Source organism: Anolis carolinensis, chromosome 3, assembly GCF_035594765.1.
Source record: "Anolis carolinensis isolate JA03-04 chromosome 3, rAnoCar3.1.pri, whole genome shotgun sequence".
NCBI lineage: Eukaryota > Metazoa > Chordata > Lepidosauria > Squamata > Dactyloidae > Anolis > Anolis carolinensis.
This window is the reverse complement of record NC_085843.1, coordinates 126,802,719-126,822,194: the sequence shown is the minus strand read 5'-3', so window position 1 is coordinate 126,822,194 and position 19,476 is coordinate 126,802,719. Positions and strand designations below refer to the sequence as shown.

Here is a 19,476-nt window from a genome sequence, read left to right as displayed (position 1 = left end):
TATGGAGGAGTATTAGAAAAGAGAGTGTGGTGAACACCTGCCATATACTTTATTATGAACATACAGAAGTGATGGCTTTATAGATTCCCTCATGAAAGTATTTATTTGCCAACTATAACTTCAACTACACTTTTCTTCCCTTTGTGGCACTGCTTCAAGCCGTATGTGCAAAGTTTGGAGAAATTACTTTTTTGGAAATACAATTCGCCCTCTACATTTGTGAGTTGCACTTTTGTGTATCTGATTATTTATGGATTTGATTAATACAATATGTTCTCTTTAGAAATTTCTAGGTCTTCCAGTGTGACTCTGTGGTCAACTTCTGCCATAGAGTTGCACTGAAGGACCTACAGAATACATAACACTTTTCTAGGCATTTGTAGGTCCTATCATTTTTTGTTTAACCTCCAGCAGAAGTTGACCATAGAGTTGCTCAGGAGGACCTAAAGATTCTTAGAGAATGTTCTCTAAGAAAAAAATGGTGCCTTTTTAGTGTGTTGCTGTGAGTTTTTTCACGCTGTATGGCCATATTCCAGTAGCATTCTTTCCTGATGTTTCACTACTGGAACATGGCCATACAGCCTGAAAAACTCACAGCAACCCAGTGATTCCGGTCATGAAAGCCTTCAACAACACAGTGCCTTTTTATTTGCTGGTTTTCCACTTTTGGGGGGAGGGGTCTTGCATACCTAGCCCCAGTGAATATGGAGAGTTGACTGTATAAATCCTAAAATCATCCAGCCACTCTACCTGAGGACTCCTTAAGTTGCAGTCCCAGTGCAATGAAGTGGTTTTCCGGTTTTTGCACACATGGATAAGTGGCTGAGCAGATTTGTAAATGCAGATTTTCCCCCATGGGCTATAGAAACAGTCTATATCCATGATAGTGAAAAAATTCAGTGCATTTATAAATGTAATCAGCCGGATTTATCTGCATATGGAGTGAATTGAAAATGTATCTTAGTGAACTACAGAATCCCCCAGGTAGCATGACTTTTGGGAGACAAGCAAAATGAGAAAAATACACTTCAAGGTATAGTTGATAGCATGGCTGTTGGAAGACACCATGGGAAACAGTAATCACATAACGTGATACAGATGCAATCCAACTATAGTTCAACAAAGAAATGCTTGCTTTAGTTGTCTAAAGAAAAGTGGGCTATGAGAATCTTTAATATTCTGACATATTAATTTGTAACACTCTCACCTTTCTAATATACGGTATTCAATCTCTCTTTCATTTCTTATCAATGGTGGATAATGTGCTTCACTTACAAAGCTCCCAGTGGTATTTTCAACAAGGGCTGTAATCGTTTATACCCATGCAGGCATGAAACCTTGATGTCAGTTAGTGCAGACAATATTGAAATAGACGAATCAATGGTCTGAGTTATTGTAAGCCAGTTTCCTGTGTTCTGAACATGTTCTCATTCATTTCCCAGTGCCATTCCACTGCAGCCACAAAATAGCGAGAGGTCTCCTTGCATTGTATAGAATAATACTGTGCAGAAAGGTTTTTCTGCAGCTTTCAAAGCAGTGAAGTGTATGGACATTCAGTTCTTCTACAGTATTTATATGGGATCGTATGCAGATGTTTAATTCAGAATGTTAAAGAGAGCTTTTCCTCTTTTCTCTTCCTTAGGACCTAAGCATGTCATTCTAAAATTTGTGGTGAAATTCTTCCCGCCTGACCATGCCCAGCTACAAGAGGAGTTAACAAGGTTAGTGCCGCTCTCCATTTTCAAATGGATTTCATTAAGGGCACATGTACAAGACATATCTATATGGAATTGCCACATTGGTTACAGAATAAAACAGATCATGGCAAGAAGGTGGAAGGGTGAATTAGATTCCAAACTCTCTGTTGGTTTAAAACGAATCCATGTCAGAATTTTACAGGTCATGAAGCAAGGTCATGCTGTCATTGCCATATTGCCACATGACTTAATCCCCCTAACCCACTAAAAAATGTGATGGTTTTCCTTACTATATTTTATGTTTATTTTACCCCCTCCATGTGTCTGAGATCTTTGCTACAGAACGTTGTTCAGTAGTATGCATGCAAGTAGGCTCCTCCCATAATACTTTGCTTGCTCTGTAGATATTTCACTTCTTTTTCTTTTTTGAAAAGGCACTTTTGTGACAACTACATTTTTAATACTCAAAGTGTGTGATTATGTAAATTGCACATATAGAGTTTTATTACTATCAAATGTTCCTAGTATTTTCATAACAAGTACCAATGCTCCTTAATAATGTGTGTTTTGATCATGTGTAGCAAGCCAGCACTATGTGTTAGTAATTTGCATTCTTGTCACTGCTATGCATCTCTTTATCTACACTGAATTTCCACTCCTAATTCCTCCTCCCACATGATTTCCCCTACTTCAAGTAACCTGCTGCTAAATAAATGTACATATGAAGAGAAGCTGAGACAGGTGGGTGATATTTAAGAGAATAAATCCAAATGGTAACCCTGTTAGCTTATATTCAGAGCCTCTTCAGCATGTTAAAATCAGGTCGGAAATTAATGGAAGGTACGAGTGGGTAGTACGTAGGCAGATTTCAAATATTTATACGACAGATGTAGGCAACATCTCAAAGAAACAAAAGAAAATAGCACATGGAAACTATCATATTTTCATTGCAAAATAATAAGCTAACAAATGTGATGCTTTTAAGAATACAGCCATCAGTTTCTTGCTTGCTTGCTCGCTTTCTGTCTTCCTTTGAGCAGAGGAAAAAGTGAAAATTTCAGAGAAAATCTGACCACATGGTAGAATTTTCTCCCACATCTCCAAATGATACTTTGAGATCTAGCTTTTTGGGTCCTAAAAAGCTATAATGCCAGCACAAGGCAAACTTCTTAAGTATGCATACTTCCAGGGAATAGAAATCTCAGAAAACCTATTCCAACAACAGAAGGTGAATTTCATCTTAATGCACAAGGAGGTTCCCTATCCAGATAATGGATTAACTAGTAATGTGTGCACATGTCAACCTTACAAGTCTCCTTAATAATCATGAAAATCTCATCCATTTTCCTTTTTCCTTTTTTTGCCTCTTCAGGTACTTATTTGCACTGCAGGTAAAGCAGGATTTGGCACAAGGACAACTAACCTGTAATGACACCAGTGCTGCTCTTTTAATCTCACATATTGTACAGTGTAAGTAAAGCTTATTTATCCCAATCCATTTTGAAGAACATGTTTATATTTCAGTTTTAGAAAGAAACTAATTTTCAAATATTTATAAAATAGTTTACAAAATGCAACAATACATGTGATACTAGAAGGGTTCCTCTCTCCCATTTCATTCCTGCCCATTTGTGTGAGAGAGTGATATACATATGGCATGCATTAATTGTCAGATACACAATATTATGTTCAAATATTCTTGTTTAATGGGAGAAGAGCAGAGATTTTCAACAAAAAAACCCAACTCTGAATATTTACCACAGAGGTGGGCATGCACAGAAGGACCAAGGACCATTTTGCAGTGATCTCAACCCTATGTTTGCTGCTCACCACTGTTTTCCCCAACACTGAAGTGATGTTTCAGTCATTTTCAGTTATTTTAGGAAGGTCTTTTGGGAGAGGAATGGAATGATTAAGTACAAAACTAAAAATTTAGAGCAGTGGTGTCAAACTTGTGGTCCTCTAGGTGTTTTGAACTTCAACTCCCAGAATTCCTAGCCATTGGGCAAGCTGTCTAAGGCTTCTGGGAGTTGAACGCCCAAACACTTGGAGGGCCTCATGTTTAACACCCCTGGTTGTGATGTTTTTCATCTTAAATTGTTTTATCAGAAACAAAACAAAAAACAACACAGGGATTGATGTTGGGTGTTCTGGGGGATCTGAGGACCATAGGAAAATGACATTAGGCTACACAGTTCCCACCCTGAATTTAGAATGTTAATGTAGAAACCAGAAAACGGCATGTGATTTCTACAGAACCATTTTCTTGTTTCAATTCCTGGTCATTAAACTTTTCTAGTAGGTACTCGATGAAGGAGGCAAAGGCCTGAATAGAAAACCTTTTGCACACTCCAGGCATTTTAAAATGGTGACATCACCACCCAGGTACCAATAAGAAAGTCAGCTCTTCTGGTGGAACTCTGGCTATTCTAGAATTGGGTTAAGCAGATCAGAGCAGAAGAAGAGGCGTAGTACCATGCATGTCCGAGCTTTCTAAGCCAAGGAGTTTAAGGAGGTGACACAGCTGCCAAGTCACCCTAGACATCTGAATGTATTGTACTCTCTATTCTGTCCTGCTTTCAAAATGCAACACTGAATTTTAAAAATTTAGTGAAAAACTTTTATCTTATAGTTTATCTTACAGTTAATTGTTTGGGAGTGTAGACTTGGGAAACACATTTGGGAACACTTGGGAGAGTAGACTTTTTATTTGGGAGCAGTGCCCTCAAACACCCCCCCCCCCAACCACCACCACCACCATCACCACCACACACACACACATAGCTACACCCCTGGATTTGAATTAAAATGGTGGGAATTTTTGCAATCTCCCCCTCTCCAAATCTAGGGGGAAATGTGTGTGTTTATTCCAACAGCCTTTTGCTGGTATGGCTGGGAAATTAGAGATGGGAAACATGTAGACAAAATGCTATGAGATAAATGGATTATTAATGAGATAAAACCTATTATTTTCATTTGTTATAAAAAGAAACATAGAAGGTAAAATTTTTGTCTACTTTCCTTATCAGCCAAATTACTTACATTTTTAAATGTTAAAACCATCTCTGTGACCCAAGCAAAAAAGGTTTAGATCATTCTGATCTCAATTGTGAGACTTCTCTACAGTGCCATCATGCTGGTTGTACCATTCAAGGCTTATAAAGTATGCCAGAAACTCTAGCTGTGCTGCAATTCAAACAATTCCTATAGCTTTGAGGCGGAAATAAAAAGGTGCCCAAGCAGTTTAAAATCTAGGCTGGACAATGGTTGATAAAAATCACATTTGCAAGATTTTAAATAAACCGTAGAAATGATTCATCACTATGCTAAAGAATAAGCAAAGAAAATCTCAGATCTTGTTGGCACAGTGATAAAACTAACAAACCAGATGTTTTCCCAGTGTTCCTTGCCCATGAGTCATATGTGTATATATAGTAGCTTTTTGATTTGCAGTAAAATTGGATGCTGCTTAATTAAATAACGAAGAAAGTAGGATACAACATTTAAAGCCAGAGTGGTTATAAGCATTTGTGATCAGATAGTATTTGGATCTGATCCTAAATACCACATCTTTGAATCCTTAAAACCACCATCATTATCATATCATCCTTATTCTCATGATCCCATAAAAGCATGGATAAGTAACAATTCTGCAGAGCTTTGGTTTAAAAATAACTGTCTCAAAGTCTGGCAAATGTGTGATGAAATGGTAGTGTGTGGCATGATATTCCCGCCGAGAAATAGAGGATATTCAATTTATTTATTTATTTATTTACATCACTTTTACCCCGCCTTTCTCCCCGAGGGGACTCAAAGCGGCTTACAATAAATAGGCAAAAATTCAATGCCTAAAAACAATATAACAACAACAATTCATATAAAACAATCTAAAAAACAACAATTCATATAAAACAGATACCATTGCAAAATAAAATCACATTATATAAAATTTTAAGCATGTACAAGATTAGAATCCATTCATCCAGAATCCTCAATAAATCTTTGTACAGGTCATGTTAAGTCCATGTTCTCATTCATTAAAAGCTTGTGTGCACAACCATGTCTTTAAGGCTTTCCTGAAGCCTAGGAGAGTTGGTATCTGCCATATGTTGCTGGGGAGGGTGTTCCACAGCCGAGGAGCCACCACCGAGAAGGCCCTGTCCCTTGTTCCCACCAGCCTTACCTGCGAGGCTGGTGGGACCGAGAGCAGGGCCTCCCCCGATGATCTAAGAGTTCTAGAAGGCTCATAGGGGGAGATATGTTCGGACAGGTAAGATGGGCCAGAACCATTTAGGGCTTTGTAGGTCAAAACCAGCACATTGAATTGGGCTCGGTAGTATATCGGCAAATAACTGTTGTTTAGAACCTGAACCATCTGTAGTGGTGTGAGTATCAAAAAAGTTGTTTCTTCGCAGCAGTCTTCATCTAGAACAGTGGTTCTCAACCTGTGAGTCTCCAGATGTTTTGGCCTTCAACTCCCATAAATCCTAACAGCTGATAAAATGGCTGGGATTTCTGGGAGTTGTAGGCCAAAACTCCTGGGGACCCACAGGTTGAGAACCACTGATCTAGAGTTTGTCAGGCCCTGTGCGCAGTTGAAGGATATAGCCAGCTTTTCTGAATCACCGAGAACAGACTCAGAATTGGTAAGGCAGGTCACTACTCATAAGAAGGAGCTATGACCTCAAAGTGAGATGCACTGACAGAAAATTGTTATTAACCAGTAGTACATACAGGGGCTTGACAGGCTGTGATTGGTGAGGGAGCTGCCTCCTTTTTTATTCTTGAGCGACTATTGACAACAATGTGCTTTATCAAATCCATTTATTAAAATTTATAACAAACAGATCAATCCCTATCACCCAGTTGCCCAAAATTAACAATATATCAGCTATATGTCATCTGTGAATAATACCTGTGGAGTTATCCTTTGTCCAAAATACTTAGGACAAGATTTTGGATTTTTTTGGATTTTTGGAATATCTAATTTTGCACATACATACATAATGAGATACCTTGGAGATGATCCAAGTGTAAACACAAAATTCATGTATGTTTCATATGTACCTGATACACATAGTGTGAATATATTTTATATACAATAATTCCAATAGTTTTATTCATGAAACAAAGTTGGTGGAATCATTAGAAAGTAAGAGTGTCACTATCTTGGCCACTGTACCTATATTATCAATGAGCTGTAAATGATATATCTGTCTCTCCACCTGTCCATGTTTAATATCTGTTGTTAATTTCTCTTTTTCCATGAATATCTGTGACACTAAAATCTAGTTGATTAGATACATTAAACATGGGTATTATGTTGCAGCAGCAACATGGAATTTTCAAAATGTTTTGTCTGTCAGAATCATGAGGCTGTGAAATGTAGTTAGGTTGGCTGAGTCATGAATATGTGGCAACACATTTGGTATTTTTGTTTAAGGTAATTCATAGTCAAAATAGATAATACTTTTCCATTTTTACTCTGGAGAAAAGACAGATACTCTTGTATTGGGGGGAGGTGCTTTAAACACCCACCTCCCCAATCCTGGTCTACAATGAAACAGTTGTGCTGCAGTTTACATTACATAAATGTTTTTGGGGACTGCTATGTTACAGTGTACATTCCACACATGGGGGAGGGCAGGAACACTGAGTTAGACCCCCTATCTCCCAGACTAGGACCTTAGGCGGGATGCAACATCAATAAAACAAGAGATAAAACATGTTTAAAAGACATACAAAAAGATACACAAAGTTAAAATCCACAGACAAAATCCAGTTTAAAATTCACAACTGAAAATTGACCGGTATGGTGTAGTGGTCTGAGAACTGAACTAGAACCCTAGAGATCCGAGTTCAATTTCTTGCTTGTTGATGGAAAGGCACTGAGTGATCTTGCACACTCTCAGCCCCAGAAAACCCAATTGCGGGGTTGCTATAAATTGGAAACAACATGAAGACACACATCAACAACAAAAATAAAATGTGCTAACTGAATCAATACAGCAATTTTGTTTATTGATGTAGGGTTGGGAGACCACCATTTGTTCTCTCTCGCCTCTTGGGGAAAAATTCATCTTCCTCAACATAACTTGTAGTTAAATTATTTTGCCAGCAACACTACCATTAAAGCTGCTTAACCAAGATCTGAAACAAGAATTCTAAATTAAAGGCATCCATTAGAAGTGCCTCCAATGTACAGTCTGGCTATTCTTCAGAAAGAGTATTTCACAATGTCAAGTTCAACAGAATTTGAAAGTGTAATTTGATTTGCATACATGCATACACAAACATACATTCAGACATTATTGCTATTCCAGTTATACTTTATTTTACTTTTCTGTCCTTTTCAGTTTGACAGGGTGGGAATTAGTGAAATAGACTATTTTCTACCTGGCATATTAATAATTTGCTCGATAAATTTTCAGTTAGTTTATGCTGGTGTCTAATCTAAGATATTTACTTCTCTGTAAAATGACCCTTTACTTATGCACAAGTTATCAAAATTCATAGTTTTGGCCCCCAAACTTGCTTATAAGATCAGCTTATACATGAGTATAGGTAAGTAAGGATGAGAGAGAGAGAGAGAGAGAGAGAGAGAGAGAGCGCATCAGGTAATTTCATGACTTAATGAGGATATGTTTTTCATAGTCCAGGCTGGGGATTTTCCAGATTCCACTCTTAACCACTATACTACACTACACTACACTGAGTTCTCTTACAACACACCACATTGTCAATCACTTAATTTGTCATTGTAGATTTATACCAACAGTATTTTACGTTGATAAAGGAAAGCCAGTGGCTTCTGTATTGCGCTAAGATTCTGAGAGACCAGGCTGCATCTACACTGTGGAAATAATGCAGTTTGAGACCACTCTAACTGCCATGGCTCAATGCTTTGGAATCTTGAAAGTTGGAGACTTTAAGCTTCCCCACCAACTAGTGCTGGTGCCTCACCAAATTACAAATCCCATGATTCCATAACATTGAGCCATAGCAATCAGAGGAGTCTCAAACTGCAATAACTCTACAGTATACATGCACCCTATGTTAGCAAGGATTGGTTGTACATGTTGCTAAAACCTTTGTAAATCTCACTGTTATGGCAAATGTTATGTGATGGATGGGGAATGTTTGGCCCTGCAGATGCTTTTAGAATACAATTCTTACCAGCTCTAGCACATGATGCCAATTAAGGTAGAAGATGAGAAACCCATATCTCCACAGGTTGGTTAAAAACAAAGCATGAGAACAGTGTTACCATTTAACATCAGACCTTCTAACCCAGGCATGGGAAAACTTGGGCCCTCCAGCGGTTTTGGACTTCACCTCCCACCATTCCTAAAAGCCCTAGGCCCTTTCCTTTCCCCCTTCAGCTGAAAAGGAAAGCGTCTGAGGCTGTTAGGAATGATAGGAGTTGAAGTTCAAAACACCTGGAGGGCCCAAGTTTGCTCATGTCTGTTCTAGCCCCATATCCAGCTACCACGCTTCATGTGAAATGTTCAGGTCATGAATAAAGTGTGCCACTTTCTGCTTCTCACTAGCACCTGCCAGAAGTTTTATGTTTTAGTGCCCTCAGAGAATAAGAAACCAGACAGCCTAGAAGTGCATCCAATAGAACTCAGAAAAGACTGCCGATAATAAATATAAGAATAAGATGCTCAGTACATTTCAGTCCCCTGTGTCTAATCGTGCACACCTTTTCTCCCCGTCCCTAGCGGAGATTGGGGATTTTGATGAAACCGTTGATCGGGAACATTTAGTGAAGAACAAATATATACCTCAGCAAGAAGCATTAGAAGACAAAATCATGGAATTTCATCGTAATCATATGTGAGTATTACTGTTTCAGGGCCAGTGATACTCTCAGTACTGTATAGAATATTAAGCAGGATTTTTTGTCCAGAGGGACATGTGCTTTTTGTATAAAATGATTAAAAGGGAGGGAAAAGGCAGGGTTTGATAAATGAGGTAGAAAAAGAGGGGCCTGGCTCTGCAGTGCAAAGGAAGACTGTAGAGATACCAGTATCGTCTTACAGAAACAACCTTAGTAGACAGATATAGCATTATGAGCAGGGACTAAGAACATGATAGAGTTTCTGAAACTCATTGGTTTGCTTGTTTTTGTTTCTTTTCCACAATATCAACCTGTTTTATAAAGGCAAATCACCTTTCCCCCATTTTCAACTACTTATATATCAGAATCTGACAAACCATTGTGAACCCATTTCTGTTGTGATTCACTCTGCAGTGAATAACATGTTAATGTGTAAAAAAAATCTTATTCTGTCATTGGTGATGAGGGAGAACATTTAGCAAGTTGGAGATGGTTTTCAGTTATAAGGTAACTGTGCCTCCAGTTCCTTTTGTAACCATCGTTTGAATGCTTAGGATATAAATGGTTGCATTTGGGTTTCCCAATTACTGGTGAGATATTATAAAGCATCTTGGGAAATGCGGACTTTTTAAATGGTTATTCTAGGTTCTACACAAGTTGTTACTGGTATTGTTGCTAGAACTTGTTTTACACTGAGTAGTAAGATTTTAGTATTCGAACAGCAAACAGCATCTGCCTTGAAAACTAACTCCTCGTGATTCTTTCAACCTGCTTCTCCCAGTGTCAAACCCATTATCATTTTTTCAGTGGACAAACACCAGCAGAATCAGATTTCCAGCTACTCGAAATTGCCCGTCGCTTGGAAATGTATGGGATCCGTTTGCACCCAGCCAAGGACAGGGAAGGAACGAAGATCAACTTGGCAGTTGCCCATACAGGCATCCTGGTGTTCCAGGTGTGTGAGTAGCTCTGTTCGTAAGTGGATCTAAACTACACACCCCTTAGAAGTTGGATCAAAGTTTCTGTGTCAGAAGATCTGGCCACTAGACTCCTACCCATAAAAAGATCTGCCATGTTGTAGAGGTTTCATAGGTAACTTCTTGGTTGATGTGAGCATATAATTGAGAAACTCAGGGCAACCTGGATATCCAATCCAGCTGCATGAGTACAACTAAGACTTTGTGGGAACAGCAATATGTCAGTTGGAGCAATTGTACCAGGATTCCCACATACACATTGTAAAAAAAACCTGTAAGCACCCAAAGAAGATGAACAATCCTATTTACCCTGCATGGGGAATTACAATCAGCCTCTGGTTATATCTCAGTTTTTAAAAGAAACCTGCTGCCATTTGTCCAGGGGTATGTTAACATGAATAATTGCTGTATTATTGACAAGTTGAGCAAAAAGTTAAAATGTTTACATATAACCAGAACTTATTTTATTTTTCTGTTGAAAGTGATTATGGTATATCTTCTTTGTTTTGCTCAACTAAGCAAACATGTTAGTATAATATTAACAAACTGTATGTAAAAATGATGTTTTTAACAAGTGAATTTTACAATGAGTACCTTTTGGCAGAAAACCTTTTTACAAACTTTTCCTTTCATCACCTATAGGGTCACACCAAGATCAATGCCTTCAACTGGGCAAAAGTTCGAAAACTGAGCTTTAAGAGGAAGCGTTTTCTTATTAAGCTGCGACCAGATGTAAATGTAAGTTCCTTTAATGGCAAAAGATCATTTAAAGTGTCTCTAATTCATGGAAAAATGCACCACTGTTCAGATACCCAATATATTTTTTAATTTATCTTAAGCTTTTCATATTAAATCATTTAACCCATCTTCCCATCATTTCTTCACACAAATGTAAGCATATATTTTATCCCATTCCATTGACTTTGGATGGGTCTTTGCCTTCTTGGGGGAAAACTTATTTTCCTCACAACCGTTCATCTCTCAGATCCTGGGCACATCTGGGAAGCCCCCCTTCTATGCTAATTGGAATACAGTTGCTGGGTCTATTGGATGTGCTGGTTACTAGAGATCGTAAAAATGCATTTTTTTTCTCATTCTCCATAAGAAAAGGTCTCTTAACATATTAAAAACAGCCTGTTGAGAAAATGGTCAACTGTCACAATATGTCATAAATCAGAACTCTAAAAAAACCAATTTGTGCATAAAACTTGTGATTATATTCAGAAAACCCCATAGCACTGACTAGCTTATTGCACAGGTGTTTTGCTCAATCAAATTATTTTGAAAATATCCTGAAGTGTGAAAATACATCAAAAAATTACAAAAGCTCACGATATCTTCAGCAACCAAGAGGAACCATTAGAAATTGTTCATTTTTCTATACTGGGACAAAATAAGCAAAGATTTATTACATACATGCTACTTGAAGCCTCTTTTTGAAGATGATTTTGGGTTTTCCTATGATACACCAACCTCTGTCAGGTTTGTCTTTTAAATCTGTCAGCACAAGTGCCTTTTACAAAGCGTTATACTTTACTGATCCACCAGAGGAATGATTAAAGAGAAAGTTTTTAAACTGTTTAAGGAGTGATGAAAATGACAGTGAGGAAAAGGAGGGAGCAAAGACAGGAGGGTGAAATGAGCTGGTATCATAAATTCACTGTAGAAAAGGTTTAGCAGTGTCTCTCTTACTCTCTGCATGAAGAGAACCCAATGGTTAGTCCTGGATATAGTTTCAAATTGTTTTTAATTTACAGGCATTCCCTGAATTACATCCGACTTACAAACGACATAGTTCAAAACAGGGGTGAGACAACAGGAAGTAAGAGAAATCTACCCCTTTGAAAGGAAATTCATTCCTGAAAGAGTTATTGTCATGGGAAAAAGGGGTCTCCAGTGAAGCTTTATCACCAATCCTTGTTTCCACAACAAGCCAGGTTTTTCAAAAACCAATTACCATAGGGACAGAAAATGAAGTGAAACAGGGGCACAGACAGCACAACAAACACCACAGAGGCATTAACCCTTCTCTATGCTTTCCAAAGCTAAATATATATTGTTCCATCACTACTTTGCAGTTCACTTTTCACTCCCTCGCTGTTTCACGGATTTTCAATAAATACTAATGTAACCATATATCGGGTATTTTCACTGTTTCACGGGTTTTTGCGGTGTGCAAAGGGTTTTGGAAGGGGGGGAAAGGGAGAAATAAAGGGAGGGGGAGGGGAGGGTTGGAAATAAAAAAGGGTTATTTAGCTTCCATTCTTCTTCTCTGCCGGTGTACTGTATATTGTAATTGCTAAAATAAAGTACAGAGTGCATTGTAGTAAGTGGTCTGTGGTTTGCTCACCTCCACACATAGAATAAATAGAGTGTCCCTACTTCGCGGATTTTCACTTATTGTGGGTGGAACGTAACCCCCGTGGTAAGTGAGGTAACACTGTACTGGTATATATATTTTGGGTAGAGTTACACTTTTAAAAAGTACCTATTCTGACTTACATACAAGTTCAACTTAAAAAAAAAACCTACAGAACCTATCATGTTCAGAACTTGGGGACTGCCTGTAATTGGTAATTTGATTATTTAATAACTGTTTCCTGTTTTATTGATGATGTAATTAAACTGGATCTGAATGATTACGACAATGAGGATGAGGAAGCAATCACTATCACCACTGCCCCAGCCTGAATGTCACTTGTTTTAGGACTAGTTCTCACTGAACTCCTAAAACTGTGTTTTGGAAGTACCATTTCAGATTGCGAGTGAAGTCTGGCATAATTGGCTACTACCACCATTTAAAACATCTCTGCATAAAAAAACCTAAATATCAAGTCGAAGGCTAAATTAAAACATTAATTTGTACTCTTTTCTATGAAGGAAATTCTTCAGTCATACGAACTACACACAGTCTGAAATGGTGTAGCTCAGAAATAGTTTAGTGCTTTGTTGGGAACTAGATCTGCATTTTAGTATCTTTACTTTAGCTCAGAGATGGATCGACCTCCAAACATCGTACATTTTTAAATCCCTTCTTCCTCATTAGTGTTGTCAGGTTTTCAAAACAGTAATAAAGAGCAGACAAAATACATGACATGCAGGGTTGACAATCAGGAAAAAGCTATTAACAAATTATGTTCTGCCTAAATCCTAAATGAAATAATTGATTTCAGTTAATTTAGCCTGCTGTTTCTGTACAAAATTTACATATTATCATCATTTATAAATTACATTATGCATATTTTTTTATCTTTATGAAGGGTCCACCCCACAATACAAGACATTTGGCATCTTGTTTAGTCTGTATCAAAGGCAAAGCATCGCTTATATAGTAAGGGACACCTAGAAGTCCAATAAGGGAAAGGGTTTTGCAGACCTGAAATAAAGGACATCTCATAGAAGAAGAATTACCTGGCAACCATATTCCTAATCACTGCCCATGTTCATCCATGGCTATGGTGGAAACCACAATTCAGAAATATCTGGAAAGCCACACATTTCTTACCTTATTTTTTAATATAAAGGTTTGATACTCAAGCAGATATTTCCAGTCATCCTTCATAACTTACCAGGCTCTTACCTTTCCAAAAATATTGCCTGTCACCTCTCCTGTAACAATCTAGAAAACAAATGTCTAGGGGTTGACATCAAACCAGATTAAAGTGTTTAGAGAAGATGAAATAGGTCAGTAACAGAAATGATTAAGCACTACTTTAGGAAACAGACATAGCCATGATGACATAGTTGAAAGGTTTCATATGAGATATTCCCCTTACAGTGATGTATTATGGAAGTTGCTGCCCAACATGTGTTCTTGATTTACAGACTAAAGAATAAAGTGAGTCATTCAGCCTTTCAGTAGGCTCCTTCTTTTTCTTCCTGGTTGCCATACAATTTAGGGGGGAAAATTGAAGAACAACATGGATTCACAGGCTGTTTCATTCTTAGAAGAAATAATTATAGAAGACCTGTATTTTTTCATTGATTCATTGTAAATTAAGGCACTGCTTTTTCTATGGACTTTGTGCCCACAAGAATGTCCCGTCTTTCCACTGTATCGAAATGTAATCTGCATTTTCCTTTGTAATTCAAACATTTAACCCTTACTCTTCTCTTTTTCAGAGTAACTTTCAGGACACGCTAGAATTCTTGATGGCTAGTCGAGATTTTTGCAAGGCCTTTTGGAAGATCTGTGTTGAACACCATGCCTTCTTCAGACTATTTGAGGAACCCAAACCAAAGCCTAAACCTGTTCTGTTTACCAGAGGATCATCCTTTAGGTTCAGGTATATTATAGTTCACATCACTATAACAGATGATACTGACTGTGATACTTTGATATTTGCTCATGTTCATTATGCTGTTGCTTCAACAACTACTAATTAGTTGCAGAAACATGACAAAAACCGTTTCGAGCCAAACTGGGAGTAGCAGTATACAAGTCTAATAAATAAATAAATAAATAGTGCATGTAACATTCCTTTTGAGTCTTAGAAGTGCCATCATGGTTTCTGCCTTACTAAATAATGGTACAGTGTGCCCTCAATTTTCGCAGGGGTTAGGTTCCAGGCCTGCCTGCGAAAAGTGAAAAGCTGCAAAGTAGCGGCACTCTATTTATTTCAATAAATATAGCCCCCCTCCCTCTTTTCCTCTTTTAACGTACTGTACTGTATTTATTGTTGTTCCTGAGGTGATGAGATGCAGGCAGGGCCTACTGGCGCTGCCTGAAGGCAGCTGAGGAGGAAGCGCGGGCCGGATGGGGAAATCCGCAAAACAGCGAATCCACAGAACCCGAACCACAAATTAGCGAGGGAGCACTGTACATGCAGACACATAACTAAGGCCTTTGTTTTCTCATTGTTTAGGGTTCACTGATATGGAAGATGCAAAATAATGACAATTTTAAAGAGGTTTTAGAACTGGAACTAGTAGCTGAAAGTGCCATTATTTTCCCTACTTTTCTTTATTTCAGAGTCAGGGGATCATGTGGCCATAAAAGCTATCATTATGACCCCAGACTTCTCAAGAGCTTCTCCAAAATAATTTTTCACCCATAAGCACCAGGCATCATTCTGGCCTTAAAAAGATATGCTGAAACCCTCCTGCACCTTGTTTTTGTTCTTTTGGTTCCTTCCTATTGGTTTCCTCTTAGATGAGCAAGTGTGCCCCTTGGTGGAGACAATAGGGTATGTGTGGCCCTCTGCATAGCTGCCCAGTACTTCTGCTCTGTTTGCTTTGTCAATTTCATCCCATCAGAATGCCTCAGATGTTTCTAAAGGCCTACAGGATTAGTTCTAAAAATACCTGTAGGGGATTGCCTCCAGTTAAAATACAAGGCACTGGAAAATGTATATGTTCAGTTAAAAGACCCTACTCATTCTATGAAGTCTGAGGTCCAGTTCCAAAGCAAATGCTCGTCTAGGAGATTGTCAGTTTTAGTGCCTCAGAAATATGATGATTATGGTGTTTTCCAGTTTTCATCGCTGGAATATGAATTTGGTCACTTTTATGGCAGCATTTAGGAATGTCAAATAAAATAAATACCAAGTAAGGTAACATCATGATTTAAAAAATAAACTACCAACTATATAAAGTCCTGTTTAGTTACAGAAGATAATTAATGGACTATTGAATTGTTACTTAATCACCATCTCAAACCTAATTCATTCTTATACAGTGAAATGTTTTGTGAATACAATAGATATTTTGTGATAAGCTATGGATACGGTATATTATATTTTTTGGGCAAAGGGGTAGACTTTACTGGCATTAGAATGGGGAGTAAAGCATTGCTTATTGTCAGAAAAATCTGAAACTAATCTATTTAATTTGAGATGGTAAAATAACCTATTGAAAATTAATGTTTTTTCAATATTAACATTAAGGTTTTTTAAATAATAATAATAATAATAATAATAATAATAATAATAATAATAATAATAATAATAATATAATAATAATAATAATAAAACAACAACAACAACAACTTCTTGTATCCTGCCACCATCTCCCCGAAGTGACTCGGAGCAGCTTACACATGGCACAAGATGCCTAAAATCAGACATAAAATAAACACAATTTAAAATACAATTGAATAAAACATATAGGCATATAAAACAACAACTTGAAACTTAGTTAAAACAGTGCTCATCAACCAATGGTGGTTAGCTACTGTAAACCTGGCCAGGCTGTGAACACATTATGGGAGAATGTGAGACAACCATGCCTCCTTAGTCTTTAGATAATGTAAATAATTTGACAATTAATAGACTTTTTAAAGTTTTTAAAAGTCTTTCTCTTACGTTTATGTAACAGTGAACTTATAACAAAAACATTTTTTTTAAAATTAGCATGCATTCAACTCTTAGTGTATTAGTTTATTGAATTTATCCTCTGCCATTGACAGCTTTCAGCTTGGATGGTGGGAAGTAAAATTTGCTTGGGATTTAAATGTTTATATGCCCTGTATTTTAAGAGTGAATGTTTATGTTTTATGGATTTATTTAAAATTATCCATGTTCTAGATCAGGGGTCCCCAAACTAAGGCCCGGGGGCCGGATGCGGCCCTCCAAGGTCATTTACCTGGCCCCCACCCTCAGTTTTATAATATAATATTTTTATATCAGTTTTAATAATATAATATATTGTATATACATATAATATTGATAATAAGCTTATGTTATACAATATAATACTAATAGTAATACCATATAATTATATTAATTATATGTTATATATTACATATTATATAATAGTATAGTGGTATAGTTCAATATCTATATATATAAAAGAGTGATGGCATCACGGCAATTCACAAAACAACAAAAGTACAGGCCCCCCAACCTCAAAATTTGACAACACAACCCATCATCCACACCTCAAGGTTGATACAACAAAAAGAAAAGAAAAATAAAGTCCTAATTAGAGGGAGAGCAATAATTTTTTTTATCCAATTGCTGCCAGTTTAGAGGGCTAATCTCTGCCCACTTGGTTGCCTAGCAACCAAGGGACATCCAGGTTTCAGTTAGGGGACAGGCGGATGTAGGCCTCACTTAGACTTCTTCCACAGATTATCTAATTTGCACTGGATTATATGGCAGTGTAGACTCAAGGCCCTTCCACACAGCTATATAACCCATTTATAATCTTATATTATCTGCTTTGCACTGGATTATCTTGACTCCGCACTACCATATAATCCACTTCAGTGTGCATTTTATACAGCTGTGAAGAAGGGGCCTCATATAATCCAGTTCTGAGCAGATAATATAAGATTAGAAATATACAGTAGAGTCTCACTTATCCAACGTAAACAGGCCGGCAGGATAAGTGAATATGTTGGATAATAAGAAGGGATTCAGGAAAAGCCAATTAAACATCAAATTAGGTAATCGTTATACAAATTAAGCACCAAAACATCATATTATACAACAAATTTGACATAAAAAGTAGTTCCATGCGCAGTAATGCTATGTAGTATTTACAGTAGAGTCTCACTTATCCAACACTCGCTTATCCAACGTTCTGGATTATCCAACGCATTTTTGTAGTCAATGCTTTCAATATATCGTGATATTTTGATGCTAAATTCATAAATACAGTAATTACTATATAGCATTACTGTGTACTGAACTACTTTTTCTGACAACTTTGTTGTCTAACATGATGTTTTGGTGCTTAATTTGTAAAATCATAACTTAATTTGATGTTTAATAGGGTTATCCTTAATTCCTCATTATCCAACATATTCCCTTATCCAACGTTCTGCCGGCCCGTTTATGTTGGATAAGTGAGACTCTACTGTACTGTATTTACAAATTTACCACTAAAATATCACAATGAATTTAAAACACTGACTACAAAAACATTGATTATGAAAAGGCAGACTGCGTTGGATAATCCAGAACATTGTATAAGCGAATGTTGAATAAGTGAGATTCTTCTTTAATATGAAATAATTACTGGGATAGAATAATGCAGAACAATATAATCTCTAAAACCAGGACAGTAAATAAACAGGGGAATTCCACACAGGAAACAATCAGGGCCAGCTAACACCTCCCAACAAAGTATTCCCATCATCAAAGTCTGGAAAATCCTCTGTTTTCTCAGGGCCACAGACAGTAGAAGCACATAAAATATCGCAAACAACACCACTCTGAAAACAAGGGAATTCCAGACAGGAAACAATCAGGGCCAGCTAACACCTCCCAACAAAGTATTCCCATCATCAAAGTCTGGAAAATCCTCTGTTTTCTCAGGGCCACAGACAGTAGAAGCACATAAAATATCGCAAACAACACCACTCTGAAAACAAGGGAATTCCAGACAGGAAACAATCAGGGCCAGCTAACACCTCCCAACAAAAAATTCACTCAGGGAGGAAACAGCCAGGCTTTAAAGCTGCAAGGCCATTACATCCTAATCATTTTTCCTAATTGCAGCATTCATACTTGCCTCCAACAAACAAAAAAAACCAATCAGAAATATTGTATATTCACAACCTTTAGGAAATAATATCCCCTGATGGCGCAGCGTGTTAAAGCGCTGAACTGCTGAACTTCTGGACTGAAAGGCCACAGGTTTGAATTGGGGGAGCGGAGAGAGCCCCCACTGTTAGCTCCAGCTTCTGCCAACCCAGAAGTTCGAAAACATGCAAATGTGAGTGCATCAATAGGTACTGCTCCGGCGGGAAGGTAACGCCGCTCCATGTAGTCATCCCACATGACCTTGGAGGAGTCTACGGACAACGCCGGCTCTTCGGCTTAGAAATGGAGATGAGCACCAACCTCCAGAGTAAGACACGACTGGACTTAATGTCTGGGGAAAACTTTTACCCTTGACCTTAACTACCACCAATTCCTCAATACTTTATTTTCCATACCACCATTCTTCGCCACAGCAATGCGTGGCCGGGCACAGCTAGTAGTAATATATAATGCTAATATTGTGTTATGCT

At 37.6% G+C, this 19,476-nt stretch overlaps 1 protein-coding gene across 5 annotated transcripts in view; it reads left to right on the top strand.

The window, feature by feature from the left end:
• The window catches only part of farp1 (FERM, ARH/RhoGEF and pleckstrin domain protein 1), a 240,549-nt gene that overhangs the window by 151,706 nt on the left and 69,367 nt on the right, over positions 1-19,476 (top strand). For all 5 annotated transcript variants that reach the window (XM_008106936.3, XM_016992295.2, XM_003218697.4 and 2 more), the window contains exons 5-10: positions 1,643-1,721; positions 3,070-3,167; positions 9,422-9,536; positions 10,348-10,495; positions 11,160-11,255; positions 14,640-14,803. In XM_008106936.3, the coding sequence (XP_008105143.1) occupies positions 1,643-1,721; positions 3,070-3,167; positions 9,422-9,536; positions 10,348-10,495; positions 11,160-11,255; positions 14,640-14,803 (700 nt within the window). The remainder of the gene's footprint in view (positions 1-1,642; positions 1,722-3,069; positions 3,168-9,421; positions 9,537-10,347; positions 10,496-11,159; positions 11,256-14,639; positions 14,804-19,476) is intronic.